The sequence below is a fragment of the Malurus melanocephalus genome, unplaced genomic scaffold, assembly GCF_030028575.1.
Source record: "Malurus melanocephalus ecotype Western Australia unplaced genomic scaffold, MMel_1.1 scaffold_48, whole genome shotgun sequence".
NCBI lineage: Eukaryota > Metazoa > Chordata > Aves > Passeriformes > Maluridae > Malurus > Malurus melanocephalus.
Window position 1 is genome coordinate 850,347 of NW_026623280.1, and position 21,626 is coordinate 871,972.

A 21,626-nucleotide genomic window follows, 5' to 3' on the forward strand; every position below is an offset into this window, starting at 1 on the left:
TTGTAGCTTAAGCCCAGCTRAAATAAACAGGGCTCGAAGMCAGTATTTTCATAAGCTCRGGGAACAGGTATGCTCTCTTGCAAYAAACCCTATGAACCAWGTGSATAAAACAYCTCAATASCCYGCCAGAGTGATCTGTGGGAAAGAAAGGCCCCTTCCACAAAGGGACTTCGAACTCCATGCTCCAGGAGCAATGCTGCTGTGAATGGCACCTGCACAAGCAACCTGACAGCATCAAATCATGAGCAGCTCACCAAGAATTTATTAGTCCTGAACAAATATCTACGTCACTGAATGATTCCTGGCAGCTGCAGAATAAGGTTTCCAGGATAACATAAGCATGGGACAAGCCAGGGGACAGTCCCYTTGAGCCTGAATAGTGTTCTTGTTCAGAACAAATGACAAAGGAAATGACAAGTCAAAATTTGCTTGTGGGAACAAGTTTCTACTTAGTATTAAAGCTATCTCTGGTACATCTGTAGAAATGCCCACACAGTAATTCCAGGTAGTGCAGAAGTGAAGGCAGAGCATTTCTGTGCAGGAGACAAGACCAGCCCAGAAATAAATTTCTTTCTGTAAGTCAGCTGTGCTTACATTTTATAATGGCAGTTTATCAGTGATGTTTGTCTGTCCTGAAGCAGCCTACACACATGCAGACTGGAGTCTCCGATCACAACTTAGCACAGCACAGCTCTTCTAGAGAATGGCACATGTCAGAACTGGGTCTCAAGAGCACCCCGGCTTCCAAACAGATGTCAGAGTCCATGGGCAGATTTCCAGAAGAGGTGCTCTCCATTACAGTTTGCAATCCCCTTTGTTCAGAAAGTACACACAGCAAAAGCCTGCATGGATGTTGCTCCAATTTGCAAGTTTTTCTCGGCCGGGGACGGCCCAACCTCAGGAGCAATAAGCACTTTGCAGACAGTACACAGTAACAGCGAGATGTTCCATCTCGCCCCTAAAGCCAAGAAATTCAAACTGTTTGCAAATGAACCCAAGCATCCATCACTGTTGAGCTTACAAAATTCAAAGGCTATATAAAGAAAAACTACCAGACATTTCTTGATGCAATACCAATTCGCCCCAAGTTAAAAATAAGAAGTTTGGCTGTTGTGACATTTCAGTAGAAGCCTGATTAGACATGTCTTGCACAACACTGCCAATTCCTATGAAAAGTTAACTGAAGGACAGAAGGCTACTGGAATGGGGGAAAATGAAGTGTTTTATATATTTCTACCAATAGGAAGAACAACTAGTATATTGCAGGTATCACTAGCTGTAGTAATTTTTAWTAAGTATTTGAAAAACTGCTGAACACTTAAGTGTTGTTTAGCTTATCATAGAACTTGCATTTAAAGGGATGTCCTCTGACCTTCCAGTGCTGATGGCCAAAAGTAACCATCAGAGATTTTTTTAATTCCTAGTTTATATGCCGCACTTGGAATCCTCATTGCTTTATCTTCTTTACACAATCCAYTTGGCCAGCATTTCCAGATGCATTTGTCTTTTGCCACCCAGTTGCAGTTGAAACAAGAGCCATGGAACAAAGACCAACTGTTCTGGCTCAGGGCATCCATTCCCACTTACTACAAACCSTGTGCAGGTCAGCTATCCCTCAGTCTCTAAATAGAAACAAGYACTGTAGTGTGATTCTATTAATTTATTTATTAAATCAGTGTTTTCCCTTCTTATTTCTTTTGGCATTTGTCCTACCCCAGCCATTACTGATAACACTTCTTCAGAGATTCACCTATTCCTAGCTATTTTCTGTACTTGCCTATCATTTGCAGAGAATATTCCTCCTAATAGAATCTTCCTACTAACAGAGAAAATGTCCAAATACTGTGATAGTAGCCATGCAGAATCTTGCAGGGCTCACCTTAGCCTAGCAACACTCAAGATCTATGAAGAAAGCCGTAGTGAGGATTTTCAACACCGCACAGAGCACAGGCACTCAAAATAGCAAGTGGCTGTGTGAGAAGCTGCCTCAGCCACACGTTCCACAGCTCTGCAGCTCCAGTCCCTCTCACATCCTGTCCTCTCTTACACGAGCTTTGTAGCTCCGAGATTAATAACAGTTGCAAGTTCAAAGGCAGTAAATGGAACTACTTCAGTTACTCCAGCTAGAATTTAACACAGATGTCTTCTGAATTATGCTCACTGCTCAGCCTCCATCCAGTCCAGGATTAGAACTCACAATATTATCTGAAGCTTTCATCTTCCTTAATCGATTTAATTTACTTCATATAAAAACACACATTTGTATATACAAGGACAGGAAAAATATTTACATATGATTACATATACAAAGTCTYGGTACAGATGCTCACTTTTACAAAATAAATGATGCTAAAATCTATTTTCTTKAGAATCTTCAGTCTCCTAGACATTAGGTTGGACCTGTGTTCTTAGCACCAAATAAGTCATTAATAAAGCTTCTAAAACCCCCCTTCCATTTACTGTGTAAGAAATACATTACATACTAGACATAAGTATTTACTGCAGGCACATGCAACCATAAACTAGAAAAAGTTATAAATGGTTAAGGCACAATGCTCAATTTAGTAGTACTGTGAAATCCTCCAGGTACTAATGAGTAAAGAAAACAGAAGTTAAGCTAACTCAAGTGAATACCATTTACTGGTAGCCTGTACTGATCTTTAAAGTTTAGTCAAACGACACAAATGCAAACACAGACGAAATCAAGATCCTGTCATGTGTGGAAATACTGTCCAGGAAACCCCTGAGSTGCATAATTGGATTACATGAAATGAAATATCAGACCCTAAGATGCTGATGGTTGAATTCCTGTTCAGAAGAGCACACTGCAAGTAAATACATACAATTACTAAAAATCCAAGTTTCAACAATCATGCCTATAAATAATCRTGCCTGACCTGCATTCAGGAAAGGTAGAATTGCAGGGACCAATGTCACATTTGTGCATGGATTTTCCTGAAACTTTAACATCGCATCAAATCCGGTGTTTTCAATATGCTGCAGTGCMAATTTACTTATTAAAATAAAAGCCACCTGCCTGAGTAATTAATGAAGTTGMATTAGGAAACTAGACACTCTCTAACCTCTTTAGAGATATGCTGAAGGTAAATGAGCAGTTAGTGGTTTCCTAAAAGACTGCCCACACACATAAAGCATGCCCACAAACTCTGAGAAGCACAAGGACTCAAGCTAAAAACTGCAACATAAGAGCAAAAAATGAGTTAAAYGGCAAATATACTTGCTGGATATTGGATGCTACTGGTATGTATAGGATTTCATATACCATCAGCATGACAGTAAAAACAGAAATATTTAAAAGGATCAAACACTAATTAAGGAAGCTCCCATGTACAGCACTGAGGGGAGATGAGTTCTGAGGAAAAAGATGGAACACACAGAACAAAAGTATAACTGAGATTCCAATCTGAAAAGCGAAATTGAGAAATTCACGTGCTGAGAGTAATCTTCCTCCGTCGTATTGGGTAGTGCTTTCTTTTGGGGGAAGCCGCAACTTTTCTTTTTTTTAGTAAAACATAAGGATTTTTACTGGTAACAGTTTCTGTTGGTGTGACTTCTCCTGGTGCTACTGAATCTTGAGCATTGTTTTCCTCCTTCGCCTTGCAACCRGAAAAGACTTCTTGCCGCAGCTTGCAGAGTTCCAAGGTTGGTTGCCAAGTTAACGCTTGGGAAAAACCTTCTGCTTTTTCTATGAGTGCTGGAATAGACTGCAAAACAAACCCAAGTATCTCAAGTTACTTGTGGGAAAAATAATGGTTACAAAGAATGCAATATGCTAATTAGATTCTGACAAGCATCTAAAAGCTTCAGTGTCTGCCAAGATGATGCTCAGGATAGCGGGGATGAGGGTTGGGGACGCAGAGCTACCAAGCCAGCAGTGAACGTGTGTGCACTCAGAAGCCAYGCAGAGTATGCCAAGCTGAAGTGTTCCCTCACAACATCTCTAAGATGAAGAAGTATCATGGAAACCACACTGATGCCTAAGCAGGTACTGAAGTAATAAATGTCAAACTCTAGATGAGGTCGTATACGCCTTCAAAAGATGTTCTATTTTTCCAATGCTGCAAAATTTCCAAAATCTCTGTAACAGTATTTCCTATAGCCACGAGATAATCTTCCTTACCTCTGCGTAAGGGRGAATGCTTTACTAACACAATGCTTCACCTGCTTCAAAAGTACACACACCATTTTTTTTTTGTACAAAACTTCAATGAAGATGAGATAGAACTCCTGTTTTGGAACATATTACCAGATCAAGAAGACAAAAGCATTTTCTCCTGGCGCACCCAGAGGTCTCACCTGCATTGCTTCGCTGATCTGTTTGGATGCCACTTCTGTCGCCTGCTTCAGATCCGCAATAGAAGCATCTACAGACAAACACAGAGCCCAAATCACYTTCTGAAACATAACCCCTTTTAATCAGAAATCAGACAGAAACTGGTAMAATCTCTGTATAAAACATAAGCCTACAGCACACCCCCTTTCACTGTAACACTGAGGATGAGAGCTGGCATGGTTTATCTTACTAGTATTTATCACTCAAATTGCAGTAGAGTCTAGCAGTGGAGTCTGCACTAGAGTCTAGCAATGGAATCTAGAAGTCTCAACTATTGAAAGTCCTAAAGTTCTTACCTAGAAATCACAGAGCCAGTATTTGATAAAAAGAACAGTTGTAAAGAAACAATAACACAAAATACTTGTTTTCAAAACTTTTAAGCTCATAACACATTTGATAAAAATCACACGTTCATGGAGAATAAACAGAACTGTGAAGAGCATGAGATGAAGTAAACCCATTTTAAGGAGAGGAAATAAATCATCCTATGTCTCCAACAAGTTGGCTTTTACAAGACAACTAAATTAAAGACAACTTATTTTTCTTCTGGCTTAATTTTCCAAGCATTAACACCAAAAAGAACCAAGCATAAGCAACATGAACTGCATTAATTCTGCTGTCCTATTAAGAAAGAAAGAAGAAGCAGCTTTCAGAAACACTGAAGTAGGCAGCAGGTATAGAACACCTGGGGGAATATAGCATATATTYGACTGCAGCAGCAATACAAGATCATCAATACTTTACGTCTGAAAGTTAAACTCTATGCTATTAGGAAACTATTTTGCATGTTCTCCACCATCCACAAAACTTAAAATGAGCAGACTAGCATGCTTCTGGAAGTAAGGAGGCTCACCTGCACTATTGTTAGTTTTCTGTAGGGTTTCACCAGTGCATGCAGTAGGACACAGTGTGGGGGGTGCACAAACCCCTAAACCCTGTCAGGGTTAAACACAGCACTCTGTTTTGAAGTCAATCTTATTAGTGCTGCTGAAGGTAATTTAAGTAAGTCAGTCAYTGCATTCTAGCACAGGGTTACAGTTCCCTGTTAAAACGTGGAAGACACCAAAAGATGGTGTTTGTTAAACTGTCCTTGTGTCCCGTGTGCTGGTCAGACTTGCCTTAGGAACACACGATCCCTTCATGAACATGGACACCATGTCATGAAAATGCACCATCATTTAGTTTGGAAGAATAAACAGTCCAATAGCAGCCTCTTTAAACACATCACAGAGCCCCACGGATGGGCATTCTCTAAAAGGAGGATATGTCCATAATGAAGCATTCTAACAACAGAGTATTGGCATGAGAAGACTGGTGACCTTATGAAAATGGCAAGGAAGGAATTAAGTAAAAGCAGGAATAACTACTTGGGAAAGTAGAAAGACTGGCACATAGTTAAATCAAATTTGCCTGCAGGAGTTCAGCTTGACATAGATGGCATTATATTCCTCAGTGTTCAAGGCTTTCCAAAACATAGGGAAATGAAACAAGGAAATGAAAAGTATTGAGTAATCTAAACATTTTTGGTTTCTGACCACTGCACTTGCTAAACTGGGATACATAAACTTCCCAAAGACTACATAATACAAAAATTCTGCACAAACTCCATGCCATCTTTGCCACGACTTTGCCGTTASCAATACTAAAAAGATAATACCCTACTTGCTACTAACTTGCAAGTAGTTGACTCCCGTCAGAAAAGACTGGATTTGGACACAAGAAACCAAAAGGAACCCAGATATGAAGTGACACTGYACTGCTCCTACTAGCTGCTTTACTGCTCAGGCTGGCACTGCTGGAAGCAATGTTCCCTGTTTACAAAAAGGTAAATGATGCTCAGAATGAAGTCAGATCAGCAGGGTGAGAACTGGAAGATTCAGCTCAGCTTCTCAAACTTGCAGCACCACTGCTTGTTACACCAGCTTTACATCATAAAATCTGTGTCCTACTYTGCAAGTTAGGAGAGCCAACACTGYCATCACTGAGCCCTACATGACAGTTTTCAATTCCCTGAAGGAACTGATTGGAAGAGAGGCTGAAGCATTTCCAGTACTCATACAAAAGGAACACAAGAACAGACAAAGTACAATGTCAGTGATCCATCCAGTTCCCCATCTGGCTTCCAACAGTCGTGAATAAAAGAAGTAAATAAACTTTCTAAGGGTAGCTCTGTGACAATTTTTCTCCAATATACACATAAGAGTGGCCAGGTTTTTGCCTTTAAGTAGAGCACCTAACTGCAAGCAGCACTCAGAACAAGAAAAATGAACAAAGTAAAACTCAGGCACCAATACATTCACTTATGACAAACTTTTAGCTTTTTTAGCTAATTATTTAAACAGCCTATAATTTTGAAAAAGTTTAAAGAAAGAAAATTTCTTAAATGTTTACAGCTAGCCAGTTGGTGAGGCAGTGTTTCCTCAGTACAGCTGCCATCCCCACAAAATCCTTACCTTGAGAAGGTGGAGATTTTCTCTCTGCTGGTTTTACCACAGGCTGGTAGAGCTTCTGCATGTTCAGGAAAAAAAAAAAAAATTGTTAAATACTCTGTTAGTTTAATAGATATGTAATATACAGATAGCAGTCAAAACAATGGAGATGGTGATGGAATTATTTAGATCAAGAATGTATTAGAGGTACAGTTTATAGATACATAATTACTGAAAATAGTATTCTGGTTAATGCAGTTAAATTCACTGTAACCACATCTCCAGAATCTGCTTTAGTTTGCAGAATTCTAATTATTAAAGCATGAGAACTGACATCCAGGCATTYTGGAAGAAGCATTGCCACCTGCTGCACGACTGAGGAAAAATAGCTACTCCAGCTTCTCAGGAGCCATTCACAGAACCAGCATGCTTTCAGAGAGCCACAAACTCCAACAAATGGTATGCTAAGACAAAAAGCTAAGAAAAAGACTGGCTCGGCAATTACTTATGCAGAAGTACAAGCACTCTGCTTCACAAACTGTGAGTCTTATGACCTGACATCAGTTAACTGAGACATGAAGTAAATGAACAATAAATTAATACAACCAATATTTAGTTATATTAAAGGTGGAATTAGAAGTAACAAACAGGGAAGAAGGAAACCGAGCAAGGACAGGGGAACAGAAGTTGTATCATCTGCAAGTTAGTGTTCCCCACTTCAGGAGCTGTCCCTCAACCCTTCWAGCAAATGCAGGGGAAAGTTAATTATTCCTCCCTGTAGTTTTACCAGAAGAAATTTTTTACAGTTCACATATGTTCTTAGCAAGTTTGCAGTAACAGCTCCAAGCAGAAGAAGAAACACTGTTTGCATGAGCCTCAAACTCTTCAGAACATATTGACTGAAAACACACAGGATGATCTCTTGCTTTGGCAATTACAGAGATTACCACAACGAGATAAATCATGTCTTCATGGCTGCTCTTTATGCCTCACAAAGCATCACAGGACTAGCTATGGTCATGAAAGAACACAAGAAATCAGCAACCAAAAGCAAAGAAAYCAGTGGTACCTTTGCAGAAGTAGATGAGAGACGAAAAAAGAAGACCACTTACAGAGATAAACTAAGCTTTCCATATTTCTTACTTATATTTCTAGATATTCTTACAGGGGTAAACTAAACTTTTGCTGACAATTTTAATGAAAATAATCATCTAGTTGTGGTGCTGTAAACTTTGAAAAGATCAGTAAGAGAAAAAAAGCATCATGAGAGGCATTCTAAATAACTAATTCACTGTGGGACTTGGGCAGCAGAAAGATTAAAAGGTCTTATTAAATCTTGGTGTTATGCAACAGCATATTTCATTTTAGTTGATTTTGTTTGTTTTACATATTTGATACACTGACAAAGCAGAGAGATAACAAAGGCAGTATGTTAGAAAATATCTCAGGTGTAAGACAGAGATGTGCCCATACACTTTTCCTTACTGTACATCAGCTCTGCCTGGCTAACCTAGACAGTTAACATTTGTCAATTTTAGCCCTCAGAAATGCAATGTAGGCTCTTCAACTTTTTAAAAAGATCCCTGTCTTCTTTAGTATAGAACAGCTGAAGTTGGGAAAGGGCCTCTAAACACCCTCCTGAAAGAAGGGCCAGCTAGGGCAAATTGCTCAGAGCCTCATCCAGTCAACTTTTGAATATCTCCATGAATCTCTCTCAGGATGAAGACTCCGGTTTCATTAAGCAATCTGTGCCAGCGTTTGACTCTGCCTCTCATGCTTGTTTTTTGCCCAAGGAATCCCAGCTAATCAGGAGGTAAGTAAAAGGCAGGCCTAATGTAATGCAGGGAAGAAATCTAGCAGCCAAGGACATGACTGGATTGTTTCATGCCAGTAACTACTTTACACTGTGTCAAAAATCCCATAGAATTTACTGCACTGATTCATTAATCCACACTGCCTTGTTTTTTCATTCTTTACTGAAAGTACTTACTCAATGTAGATGCAAACTCAAAAAAAGTGCTTAGGAAGCCACTGACAYTTCTTTTAACAGTCACAGACTGCACATGATACTATCTATCCATATGYAGTGTAATAATTCCTACCTCAACCAGCCTTTGGCCAAGGACTTCAGGAACTGGGATGTGACAAGATAAAGAGGCACCTACTGGTTTGTAAATCATGAATCACCACATTGAAGTAATCTGCTTAAGTTTCTCTGTGCCACAAACCCAATTCAGACACAGGCACAACACTTTGCAGCAACCCTCAGTTTACTGCAGAACCAATTAATGAAAAAAGAAAATTCATTTTATGATAAAGAATCAAAAGCAACCATGGGAARGAGCTTAAAGTCAGCACTGGATATGATTAATTTCTTCAAGTTATACATAGTCAGCAGCTGCTACATGCAAAGGTTTTCTGAAAGCCTTAGGTTACTCACCAACATCTCTTGCTCTGCTTTCAGTGTTTGGACAACATGCACCAGGATCTTTTTAGGCCACATTTGACGCCTAGATGCTGTCTCTACTATTAGTTCATCAAACTGATCCTCAAGAATTTTAATGTTGGAACCTGAATGTATCAAACACACAAAGTTATTGGGGAAATCTCACATAATTTTTTTGAGACACAGTTATCAGGAAAAAGAAGCTTTAGATCTCAAAAAATCATGTATGATGATCAACATAAAGATAAATGTATGYCTTGAATCTCCTTGCTAAGGCAGTATACAAACTGGAGCATAACTTGATGCTGGCCAGTTATCTTGAAGTAAATGATGTGGGGGGGAGGGAGGGAGAGAACCATCCAGAAAAAAACAAAAAAATGTATTTTCCTATGAACTCTGAATCTATGAATAAAGCCTTACAAAGCAATGGCTGTCTTTTGAGGTAACATGTTTTTCAGTTGAAGCAAAGCAATGCAAGAAAAAATTTTATCTGTGATTTACAAGCATTAAACAAACTCCAACTGTAAAAACATTAATTTGAAGCCTAACTGATTTTATATCACACAGAGCACAAATTAACAGTTGAACATTCACTGTTCCTATTACTGTGCTGTGTACAACTTGCAAGCCATGCAATGTTTTCCATCTAGTGGTAAAGAACGAATTTTGAGCACCCGCTCTGTGTCACTCCATGCATAATCAAGTGACTGCAAAACTCAGAAAGGCAAAATCAAGGGTTTAAGAATCTGTGGGTTTGTTTCGGTTGTTTGTTTTAGGATCATTATGACATGCAAGTATAGTCAGGAAAAGACTCAAGCCACTGGTCAACATAAACAYGGAAGGCACAAAACACCAGCTCTCTTGGAGATTCACACTGAATTGGAGACAGACACATGAGTAAATCTATATCAAATTAAAAAGCACAATAGAGCCTTTACATCTGCTTTATGCCAGCTGTGGACAGATGACAATGTCTCWGTTTCACATTCGGCATCCCAAGATCGATGCATTTTTGATGTTGTAATCAAAGTAGCTGGAATTTTATCATTCAAGAACTACAACTGTAGAAACTTCACAGGATCAGAGAATAGTCTGGGTTGCAAGGGGCCTTTAAAAGTGATCTCATCCAAGCTCCCTACAATGAGCAGGTATATCTTCAACTAGTTCATATTGCTCAAAACCCACATTGGCTCACAGCTTCCTGACCAAAGAACTRTTCAATGTTTTCAACATCTTCATAGTTAGCTCGATGCATCTGTATTTTCAGCTTTATGTAACTGTAATAAGCATCAAGCTGCAGGCAAAGAGCACCTAATGTCAACACAGATGAGCGAATGAACAGCACTGAAATTTGCTTTGCACACCAGACTGCCAAGAGTCTCCACTATTATTCAAAGGACAGTAATTGTAAGCACATTGTTTCTATTACATATAYTAATATAGCAATAACTTTTAACACTTAATTAGTACATTAAATAGCAGCAACAGTGTCCTAGGGTCGCTTGATAGGAAGAAATCTTGGTCATGGCCCTCAATACTCAGACAGCAAGGGCCCTCCAGAGCCTCCTGCTCACAGCAGGGTCAAYGCCCATTTCAAACCAGGTTGATGAAAACACTTTTGGAAGCCTCCGCCGTTGGACACAAGCTATCTGGGGAGCCTTTTCCAATGCTTTATTATCCTAAAGTGAGTTTTTATTTCCTTACATCAAGTCAAAACCTCCCCTGTCAATCGGCCCCCTTTCAGCTCTAGGCAAAACCAAACCAAACCAAACCAAAACAAACCCGCCCAGCAGGAAACGAATGGAATCCACCGCCTACCGCTCTGCAGCTCGGAGTCATCCGAGGCCTCCTCCCAGGGCTGCCCGTTAATGGTAACATTCTCCCGCACCGCTGTCTCGAAGTTCTGCAAGACACGGGACAGGCTGAGAATCCGCCCATTCATCCATGAATTCATCCCTCCATCCATCCCTCCATCAATCCATCCATCCCGCGGAAAGGGCCCCTCCCGCCTCACCGGCCCCTGCCAGGGAGCTCCCCCGGGTCCAAGCCGCCCCCTGAGCCCGGGGGCCGAGCGCCGGCACAGGACCTTCCCGCTCCCCACTCACCCAGAGCGCGTCCGCCTCGGCCGCGGCCCCGCCGGGCTGTCCCTGCGYCAGGGCCCGCACGAAGGGCGCGCACAGCTCCAGCACCGCGCCCACCCCGCGCCGCGAGCAGCAGCGCACCCGCGGGTCCCTTCGAGCCGTGCCCTCCGAGCCCGGGCCCGGCTCTGGCTCTGGCTCTATCCCCGGCCCCGGCCCCGGCCCCGGCGGTGGCGCCGCCGCCATTTCCCGCCTGGGACGCGGGGAAAATGCCGGCCCGGAAGCGGAACCCGCGGGTGCGCGGTGCCTTCCCGCCGAGCGCGGCATGGCGGGGCCGGTGGACTGTCACTGCCACCTGGCCGCGCCCTGCTTCCAGCCGGTGAGGCGCGTTGGGCAGGGGGGACAGCGGCGAGGCGCGGCCCCGGCGCTGAGGCGGTGCGTGTCTCTTGCAGGACGTGGCGGCCGTGGTGCGAGCGGCGGAGCAGGTGAGGCGGGGCCGGCCTGAGGGGACCCTCTCCCCGCGCCCCCGCCGTTCCGCCGCTCTCAGCGGGTCGCGGGTCTCTGTGTGCCGCAGGCGGCCGTGTCRGCGCTGGTGGTGGTGTCGGAGCAGGCGGGCGAGTTCCGGAGCGTCGTGGAGCTGTCGGAGAGGTGCGAGGCCGGCGGAGATCCCGGCGACCCCCTCCACGCCGTGTCCCTTGGCGGCGCTTTGCGGATTGACAGGGGATGCGCTGCCCTCCTCCGTCAGGCCGGCCCTTCTTGTCTTTAAACTTGAGTCCTCTGTGGCTGCTTGGCGTTAAACTTGGGTTCTCTGTGGTCTTTCACACTCTCTCTATCCGTTCCGTGCCTAGATTTCCAGGGTTTGTCCTGCCATGCCTGGGAGTTCACCCCGTTCAAGAGGTTTCTCCGGAGGAGCAGCGCAGTGTTACTTTGAAGGTAAAGCACCAAAGGACTCCAAAATATCGCTGGGGCTTTTCAGGGCAGACGACAGGATGCTCCGGTCTGCCTGATTTACCTTCAGGTCTGCCCAGTGGTTTTTATGCGCTCTGTAATGCAGGAGACCCAGCGGATCAAATCCCAGGCTCTCTCAGCACATCCATTTGTCCATGTTAGTCCTTAAAGCAGAATTGTTCAYGGAGTCATCTGGCTGTGTTACTGCAGTGAAATGGTTTAAAAATCCCAGGCGTGCTTTGCTTACAGCTAACAGCGTGTGCAGATGTCCCTTTGTTTACAGGGGAACTGGAAGACAACTGTTCATGGCCTTATCCCGAAAATCTAAGGGAGCTGTTTTATAGGACTTGTTTTAATTACCTCTTCTGCTGCTGTGAAAAGTTAGTTTAGAAGCAGGAGTRTTTAGAATAAGATTTATATACATACATACATATGTAGTGAAAGGGTAATTAAGTAAAGAAGGTAAATCCTTCAGGTTTCTAAAATCTGATGTACAACTCCCATTAATAGCAAGTTCTAAAGCACAGAATTTCAGGACAGTGAAGGAAACTCCAGTTTAATCAAAATGTTGGGCTCATGTCCCTTTGCTCTTGTATGGGCAGTGAGAGTTGCATCTTTTGTTTCTTTCAGGATCTGGATGCTGCATTGCCTCTTATAGAAATTTTCAAAGACAAATTGGTGGGGATCGGAGAAGTGAGTAGAATTCCATAACTTGTTTAAATCTCTCCAGCAGCAGTTGTCACTGGAATTACAAGAACTGAGTGAATGCTTGTTTTTCTGTATGTGGTAAGAATTGCTGTCAGCCTGAGCAAGCACTAAGTCTGATTGGTAGTTCTCTTAATGTGCTTTCCTTTCTAGATTTGACTGATTCCCTCTTTTGCTTTGTTGTCATTATTCAAAAATAGATGGAATTTATGCTGGTGGAGTMGTAGGAAGATTACATACTTATGCTGTCTCATGTTATACCCAAAGGCAGATCCTTCTTKCCTTCTATTCTGACAAAGTTAGGCTAAGCTGTGATTTCAGTACACAATGCTGACTTGTACAGTTCTTTTTTTTAATCCTTCATCTGTCTGTATCCATCTGTTGTCTCCTGTTTTACATTTGTTTATAAATGAATTGAGGCTTTAGGATGGAGTCTGCCTCTATTTGTGTGTTGGTACCAGAGGGACTTATGTCTGATTCTGCGCTGGCTGCAGAAAAAGCAGGTTTTGGCAGAACTTTGTAGCTAAATTTGCCCTGTCATACTATAGGTGAAGGACTTTGGTGGGTGTAACTGTGAATGGGGCTGCTTTGACAAACTTTAAATTTTGCCTAAATATGTTTAAATTAAAAAAAAWAAATAAAGGGTAATTTTTGCTAGAGATTGGACTAAAGGTGTAGATTCAGGTCAGAGATTTTACTTGTATTGGAAATGCAGATTTGAGACTTAATCTGACATAATATTCAATAGAATATAAACYCCAGAAAACCAGTTACAGATTAAAATGTTAAATACCCTTGTTAGTAGCTGTCTGCCCACAAGTGCTTTCATAGTTGAAAAGCTTATGGCTGAGAATGGATTCTTTTTTTGAGTTAAGCTACAGTTGAGCTCATTTTAATTGCAGTCTCCAGTATATACATATTTTGAAATGCTTTGCAATTTTTGAAGCATTTTATGCTTTTGTGGATCTAACTATGGTTTTGTTAAGTCTGTAAAACTTATTGTTAGGTCTGTAAAACTTATTCCCTTCTCTTCTTGTACTGTAGGTTGGAYTAGATTTCACTCCCAGATTTGCCAGTACCGATGAACAGAAGGAAGCACAAAGACAGGTTTTGATCAAGCAGATTGAGTTGGCAAGAAGACTGGATTTGCCTTTGTAAGTTTTGTTTGTACTAGAAGAAGAATTAGCCAAATCTCAGTAACATGTGGAAATACTTCCCTGGATATATGGTTACTAAGTGCCCACACAACTTTTCTTAGATGGATTAAACTGACATTAGTRTCCTGTCAGTCTCCAGTTTCAGATTTAATTATAGAATTTTTCCTATGTTTGCACTTTTGTACAGTCATCTTATGTGTCTTTGCTGTGTTACTGCTGTATCTTCACTGTAGCTGACATAATTCATATGTACATCTCTAGGGTTTCTTTCTTGGTAAAAGGTGTAATACAGATTAATTATCTTCATCCCAAAATGCTGTTAGTTCATTTGTGTTTGCCAAAAAAAAAATATTAGGCTAAATTTTCTAATGCTGGGCCTCTCCTTGCTGTGCAGAAATGTTCATTCCCGCTCAGCTGGAAGACCAACCATTAATCTCTTGAAGGAACAAGGTATGCTTTTACGGCATTTCCTCTGCCATAGCTTTTGCCAACAGGATTCCTTCAGCTGTGCCATGTCCTCACATCAGTTTGTTATCTTTAACTCAGGAGCAATAGAGCAGAGATTCTGTGCTCATTCAGTATGGGACCAAGGCCCCATTGGAAGGTGTCATCACAGCTCTACTGTTCTATGCTAATGATTTGGTTTGCTTCATTTCTTCAAGGTGCTACCAAGGTGTTGCTCCATGCATTTGATGGGAAGCCRTCTGTAGCGATGGAAGGGGTGAAAGCTGGATATTATTTCTCCATTCCTCCTTCCATTATAAGGAGTGAACAGGTAACATTTTGTTCTAATTCTACCTCGGGTCTGCTCCCTCTGTGTGCATTGCACATTTTTACTKTGGCTAAATTTCTGCCTGGGGCTTAGCTGGACTTTGGTGGGGGTGAATTTTTGCTAAAACAGCTCAGCTGTTCCTGAGAAACAAGGGGTTTTTTTTTCTCATTTTATTGTGGTTTCCGGTGAACTGTTCTTCGGAAGCTTCTGTCACTATACTGTTTTAGAGTGGGACATGATGTGTAGAGATGGGTTCCTGTGATAGGACTGATTTCTGTGATGAGCTCAGCAAATGTAAGAGAGGAAAAGGCTTGATTCAAGTGAAGGGAGCATGAGGTAAGGATATAAAGAGGGATAAGGTTAAGGACTCTGGAGGAAGGAAAGCAAACTGGGTTTGAGGGGTAAAAGCAGAGATGAGGAAAAGATGCACAAATATTATGTGCACAGAGAACAGCTAATCAAAATTGCATTGGCAGCTCCAAACGTTGGATGTTTTGTGCAATATAATTGCATGATTTAATAACAATGAATTCAGTATTGAGATAATAGTACTTTGGCTATTTAGAAAACAGGAGAATCCTAATTTGGGGGGAGTTCTTGAGCAGCAGCTAGTATTCTTGTTTCCATTCACACAAGAAATTGTTGATAAAATGTAGAGAGTGTCACCAAAGTCTTTTGATGTTGCATTTAAATGTGGAGGATATCCTCCTTTCATGATTTATTCCCACAGGCTGAAATGCATAAAGCATTTTAATAACTGTCTTATTTTCTTCAAGAAGCAGAAGCTTGTGAAACAGCTGCCTCTGGAAAACATGTGCTTGGAAACCGACTCTCCTGCTCTGGGGCCTGAAAAACAGGTAAATGACGGGAGGGAGGGACTTCTTTGTATTTGTATCCAAACCCACCCCTTATGGAGGTCAGTTACTGTCGCAGGGGATACAAGGAAGGAAAGAGGCTACAAAGGGAACGTAATCCTCGAAGAATGGATACATGTAATTTTTATGTCACACCTGCCACAATGTTGCTGAAGTTGTGTCMGGAAGTACTGGATCTCAAACACTTGTGATCTCTAGGGATCTGTAACTTGGTTTGTTTGTTTTGCAGGTGAGGAATGAACCCAAAAATATTTACATTGCTGCTGAATACATCGCTAAAATTAAAGGAATTCCAGTTGCAGAAGTTATAGAAGTGACTACACAGAATGCACTGAAAGTATTCCCCAAACTTCAGAACTTCCTTCGGATATAGATTCAGAAACTGAAATATATGATATTGCAGAAMGTATTTTTTGTGGTGTAATTAATAAAACCAGCATGCATCTTGTGTTAAAGTGGAGTTTTGCTTTTGGAAAATCCAAGAAGCAAGCAGTGTTATATAGCTGGATAGTATGAAAATAAGGAATTTCTCAGAGGCCTTTGGTGTGCATTATATTAATCTCCTGAATGTTCCTGAAGGGAACATGTTCCTTATTTCTGCTGACTGGAAGTCACAAGTTGTGAATCCAGTTATGATAAGAAAGCTCCTGGTACAACTTGCAGACTACACATCCCTTTCTGAGCCATTAAAAGAACCCAGATGGATGGACATTCTCACAACTATTTTGTGCTGACTGGACTCTTGAGTAGTGCAGAAGCAACATCTCTTCAAAATACTGTTGGAAGGAAAGAATTACAGCCCTTCTCTCCTTTTCCCATGTATAAAATAACAGTTGCTAAGATCTTCGCTATTTTGAGAAGGATTTTWTTTGATTTTWAAAAATATTTTAATTTTTGAATTGTGTTCAAAGGAAAAAGCCTGTGTTTGGTCTTAGTTCAAGGACTCACTCTTCTGACTGCTCAGTATCAGAAGACAAGGGATGTGAAAGGGAGACAAACTCGATTTTGTGGTATCTTGGAGGTGGTCTGTGGATTCTGCTATGGATTCTGAAAATTGAATCTTATGCTGCCTCATGACACTTGTGAATCTGGGCCTGTTAAATACTGATCAAAAATTTATTGATTATAAACCAGCAATTGAATGAAGTGGGTTTTACATGACTCCCAACTGTCATGTGCAGGTTCTCACCCTCTATGGGGAGTTTTACCAGGTCAGTGAAGAAAATACACAAATATTAACTTAGTTCATGACAACCTTCGGGTGGTGAAGGGGCAATGTAAGTGACGCAAGTGATGCTCAAAGTTTTGTTTTCCTCTAYATTGTCTGCCTCAGTTTCTTAAAACCCCATTGTCAGGAGGGGTTTTTTTCTGCCTTTATCAGAACAGCTTGTTCTGCTTTTTACTAGAGGTAGTTTATTAAATTTTAACATATGTTCCTTAACGGTTTTTGGCATGGAGCCAAACAACCAAACTTGTATAATTTTTCTCTATTACAACATGTATTTAGAGCAGCAAACACTTGGATCTTTGCTGAGCGTTTGATCCAGAGTAGTTTGAGCCCCTGCTTATCCTGGATATCTATGCATAGTTTCTGCTAAATAGAGCAAATTACGAAGTTTGCCTGCAGATGGTGCTAGGGAACAGGTATGCAACAGTCTTCAGAACACTGGTGTGATTCACTTAATGACTAACTTTCTTGTCATTGGMAATGCTAAACATATGATATGAGGCAGCCTTACACGTGCTTCCTKCTGCCTACGTGTTGGAGAGGCTCCCAGTATTGTTTTGAAATGCAGTTATGTGTAGAGATGCTCTAGGTAAGAAGTCAGTCAGCATCCAAATGTTTGCAAAATTTTGACTCAATTATTTTTCTCTGTGGAATTCTTAGCATTGGATSAAAACACTGGTTTTGCAAAAAGGGGAAWTATGAAGTAATCTTCTCAAAATCCRTATCTCTGCAGGGGAGTKGCRTTGCTCTGGTTCAGCCTTGGCCTTGCAGCAGGGTGATACATGAGTGTTTGAATCCCTTTTGCTGCTGCAGAAACCTCTAGACCCAGTCACAGCCTGCAGCTCCTGTGTGGGCAGGGCACTGCTGAGGGTGAGCAGCCCCTCATGGGCTGTGGGGGCTCGGGGATAGCAGTGTCTATGGGCTCTGCAGCAGCAGGCCTGGAGTTGCTTTTGGTGGTGCAGGGGTGTGGTTTGGGCTGGCAAAAGAGGCACGGAGTTTGCTTGGGCCAGAGTGAACTGGCATTGCAGCAGCCCTGGGCAGGGCGAGCCTGGCAGGGGACCAGCGGCAAAACAAACTGGCTTTGTCCTCTCCTTAGACCTGYGGCGCCAGAGCTAACTCATGAAGTAGGTGACCTGAGTTCCAGAAAAGGAAACTGCAGTGTCATTCCCACACTGCCTTGGCATCCCTCACACATAACACAGGTCAGAAGCAGCACTGTTTTCCCAGTGCTGCTGGTTTGGCTGTGTGAGCTGTGCTGCAGGCCCTGCAGTCTGGGCTGGGGATGGGCAGCGGGCACTGGAAATAAAGTTGTTGCTCTRCACAAGAAACTCAAGCTTTTAAGGTGCTCACTTGGGACTGGTGGTACTATTGTGCAGTGAGGAGGAATTGTGGTTTCTGAGCTGGAAAACATCGTTTATCCTCAGCAGTCATTCTGTAACTTTACCTCAAAAGGGGAATTTAACAGAAAGCTTGGATTTCTACCTTCTGTCCCAGGCTAACACCTGGCCTGGAGTGGCTGGGGAAGGCAGGCTGGCCTTGGGGGAGCTGTCTGGCTGCACACTGAAGCCTCCCATCCTCACAAAGGTTGGCCTTAGCAGGATCAGTGTGTGTGTGCTGAACCCTGTTGCAGCCTCTCAGGGTATCTGGATAAACCTTGGTTCCCCTGGGTTCCCCAAACCATGCCTTCCCCCATGTAGCACAGGACTGAAGTGGTCAAGGATGTGTTGGAGGAAGGATACAGTGCAAATCTAACTTAGGAAAAGTTAGTGCAACCCAGGTTTTCTTTTTTAGCCATGCCATCAATTTTGGGGATCCCAAGCAGCCCAGGTGGCTTCCACCTCAGAGAGGGGAATGGCCCAGATTGTGTGCAGCAGTGTGGAAAGTGGTATGTCCCAGGCTCCATCTGATACCTTCAGCCATCAGCTTTGCTTGGGATGCTACAAACAGCAGATCTGGTCGTACTTTGATTCCCCATGTCACTTTACCTTGCAGGATGTGCATGGAGTGACAAAAAAAAACAAGAAAGGGTTCTATCTGTGCTCACTTAAATAGTCTTTGGAGGGCTGCAGCTCAATCACCCTTGCAGGGCCTTCCCTCTGAAAATTGTTTTTAGCCATGGATTAAAAGAGCCTGAATCTCCTGGACTCTGGGACAAAGTGCTCTGAGTTTTTCCAGACTTTGACATGGGAACAAGAGAGGAGATGGTGATGAAGCCAAGTGGATGAAATGCTGTTTATTCCTGCTGTTTATCATGACAAGAGTTTAAACAAATGAACTAAAGACTTTTACTGGAAGTGCTTCCAACAGACTCCTATGCAATGCATAGATAGGCTCTTTAGAAGCAAAAGCAAATAAATAACTGCCTGGAAATGCAACTTCCATCACTTAGGAAGTTCTGCTTTTGTTTGTTTTTTCATTAACACAGGCTGGGGTTCGATCCTCTGTTCCCATTATAAAGCAGGAAAGTGAATTTCAGAAAGTCACTGGCTTAGCATAAAGCTTTATTGTTCTCTTTGCTTTCTATATGCAGTACAAAGTGCCACTGAGATCAAAGGAAGGATGTGAATTGCCATAGCAYCCAGTTGTCTCACCATTTTCCTCTTCAGCAGGTGGTTATCCATCTGTTCATTTTCCCTGCTGGGGTTGGCTTTTCTATCAGTGTGAATCTCTTGGGGCATGGACATAACCCTGAGTGCACTAAGTGGGGCCCCACCATGCAGTGAGTGCCAAGTCACTCCTCCAGGGGCTGCTGAGTTTTTCAGCCCTTTTGAGCTMCTGTGAATGTCAAAACAACAAGAAACCATAGTGAGGATCATGGCCCTGATGAACCCATGCCTGGGGCAGGAGCTGATACCATCTCCCCAAATGCTTGGAGATCAGTGCTGTGGTCAGGTCTGCTGATGGAAACAGGAGTGTGATGCGCCGGAGGGGGTAGAAATGGTGAGGCACTGGAGTGCCTCTGAGGACAAGGAGTCTGCAGGAGCATATCTGATGTCCTACTGAAGTGGCAGAATCGAAATTAATTTTGTCTGCAGTGTCTGGGTGAGGTAATACACCCTGTGCCCTATCTCCAAGGGCAGTGGGGAGGCTGTGATGCATGCTGATGAGCCCGGCCTGCCAGGGCAGAGCACGGGCTGTGCTGTGGCTGAGCAAACCTTCAGCTGCCAGGTACGAGGGCAAGCAGAGCTGCCTGAATGTCCATGAAGCAGCATTGACATGTGGGGAAACAGAGCCACATCCCCCTGTTTTGGTAATGCAGGGGCCATGACACAGAGAAGTGGCAGTGTCAGCAGTGTGACTAAGTCCCTGCTGCCCCAGAAGTGTCACCTGCAGGCGGGCTGGGTCAGCACACAGGCTGTGCCCAGGCTGGCTGTTAGAGCCTGCCTGCAGTGCAGGGAGAGCTGTTTGTGCTCCCCATCCTGCTCAGTCCCTCCCGACCAAGCCCATCRTGCTCAGGAGCAGCAGAGCCCTCCCTGTGGCCGCTGTCCTCTCCATCTGCTGCAAGGTCTCCGTGGCTGCTTGCACGTCCTGCATCTGAGCCTCCCTGGCTGCCAGGGAATAGCAGCTGACATGTCCCTGCCTCCTCAGCCCCCCCAAAGGTATCCTGACTCCTTCACTGTGTGTTGTGGGGTTCATCCYATTGGGAACAGAGCAGATAGGCAGTGCAGTGCCACAGCCCAGGTGAGATTGCCCACGTGTGTTTTGTATTTCTGTGACAGTGTGGACACAGGGTTGAACTTGTTCAGCATTCCCATATGGACTTTGCATCCACTCTCTTGGCTGTGCCAGGGCTGTTGTTCTTTGTCACCAGAGTGCAAATGGATGCTTGGTTCCTTGTCGTTGCCCAATTGCACCTCAGATGAAGGACATGATCTCACACTGATAGTTGTTGTTTCACAAGCAGCACAACCAATGATGCTTTTTTGTCCTAGGGATTTATGATCTCACCACAGCAATTCCAATCTTCTACCCATGTCCTATGATACTCCCATTAGAGCCCAGCACACCCAGTGCTGCATTTCCAGCTCCTTGTGTGTTTCCCTGTTCTCTGTCATGGTACCACCAGCTCCTCCGTGTACCTTCTGGGCTCTGCTTGTCACAGTACCWTGGCTTTCCTCTCTGTCCCTGTGACTTCCCTGTAATTCCCCATCTCTCTTCCCAAGCTTGTTGGATTGTCATTTAAGCTACTCTGGGTGGGTCATATTTGGATTGCTGCTGGCAATATTGGGACTCAGCAGCTGGGTGTGTGACTCCTCTTGATGACTTTGAGAGGAAATGGAGACAGTCAGTGTCATCTGCATGTCCCACAAACTTTCTAGGGACTTTGTATCTCCAAGAGGTCTGTGCCTCTGTCGAATTTTGATGACCACTGTCAAAAACTCAGAGTTRTGGATGTGGACTAAGGAACAGCACGACCATGTTAAGGGAATTCCATGGAAATGTGTGTACACTGGATGCTGCATCTCCTGGGTGGAATTGGACCYRCTTCTTTGGAGCCTCYTAGGTTTGCTCTGTATATGACCACWGGTGAACCTGTGAAATGGGCCTGGGCTTATCTAGCAGGAAGGTCTGTCTCTGTGAAGTGCACTGCCTGGAGWGGGCAGCTTTGAAGTGCAGATTGGCACTGGCTTGTT

The 21,626-nt window shown here is 43.2% G+C and overlaps 2 protein-coding genes across 3 annotated transcripts; one reads left to right on the plus strand and one right to left on the minus strand.

Moving 5' to 3' along the window:
* Positions 1-265: 265 nt before the first annotated feature.
* On the minus strand, positions 266-11,634 carry NSL1 (NSL1 component of MIS12 kinetochore complex). The gene is made up of 6 exons (XM_057365108.1): positions 11,335-11,634; positions 11,048-11,132; positions 9,224-9,354; positions 6,808-6,862; positions 4,318-4,385; positions 266-3,725 (listed from the first exon to the last, which is right to left on the minus strand). Exons 1-6 carry the CDS (start codon positions 11,632-11,634, stop codon positions 3,447-3,449), a joined length of 918 nt encoding a protein of 305 aa, XP_057221091.1. The 3' UTR covers positions 266-3,446.
* On the plus strand, positions 11,629-17,553 carry TATDN3 (TatD DNase domain containing 3). 2 transcript variants are annotated; one of them, XM_057365110.1, is made up of 10 exons: positions 11,629-11,686; positions 11,760-11,792; positions 11,882-11,955; positions 12,156-12,240; positions 12,886-12,948; positions 14,005-14,114; positions 14,512-14,567; positions 14,780-14,892; positions 15,666-15,746; positions 15,994-17,553. In XM_057365110.1, exons 1-10 carry the CDS (start codon positions 11,633-11,635, stop codon positions 16,135-16,137), a joined length of 813 nt encoding a protein of 270 aa, XP_057221093.1. In that variant the 5' UTR covers positions 11,629-11,632; the 3' UTR covers positions 16,138-17,553. The 2 variants fall into 2 exon arrangements, with proteins under 2 accessions (XP_057221093.1, XP_057221094.1); XM_057365111.1 differs by having other exon boundaries at positions 15,669-15,746.
* Positions 17,554-21,626: the final 4,073 nt, after the last annotated feature.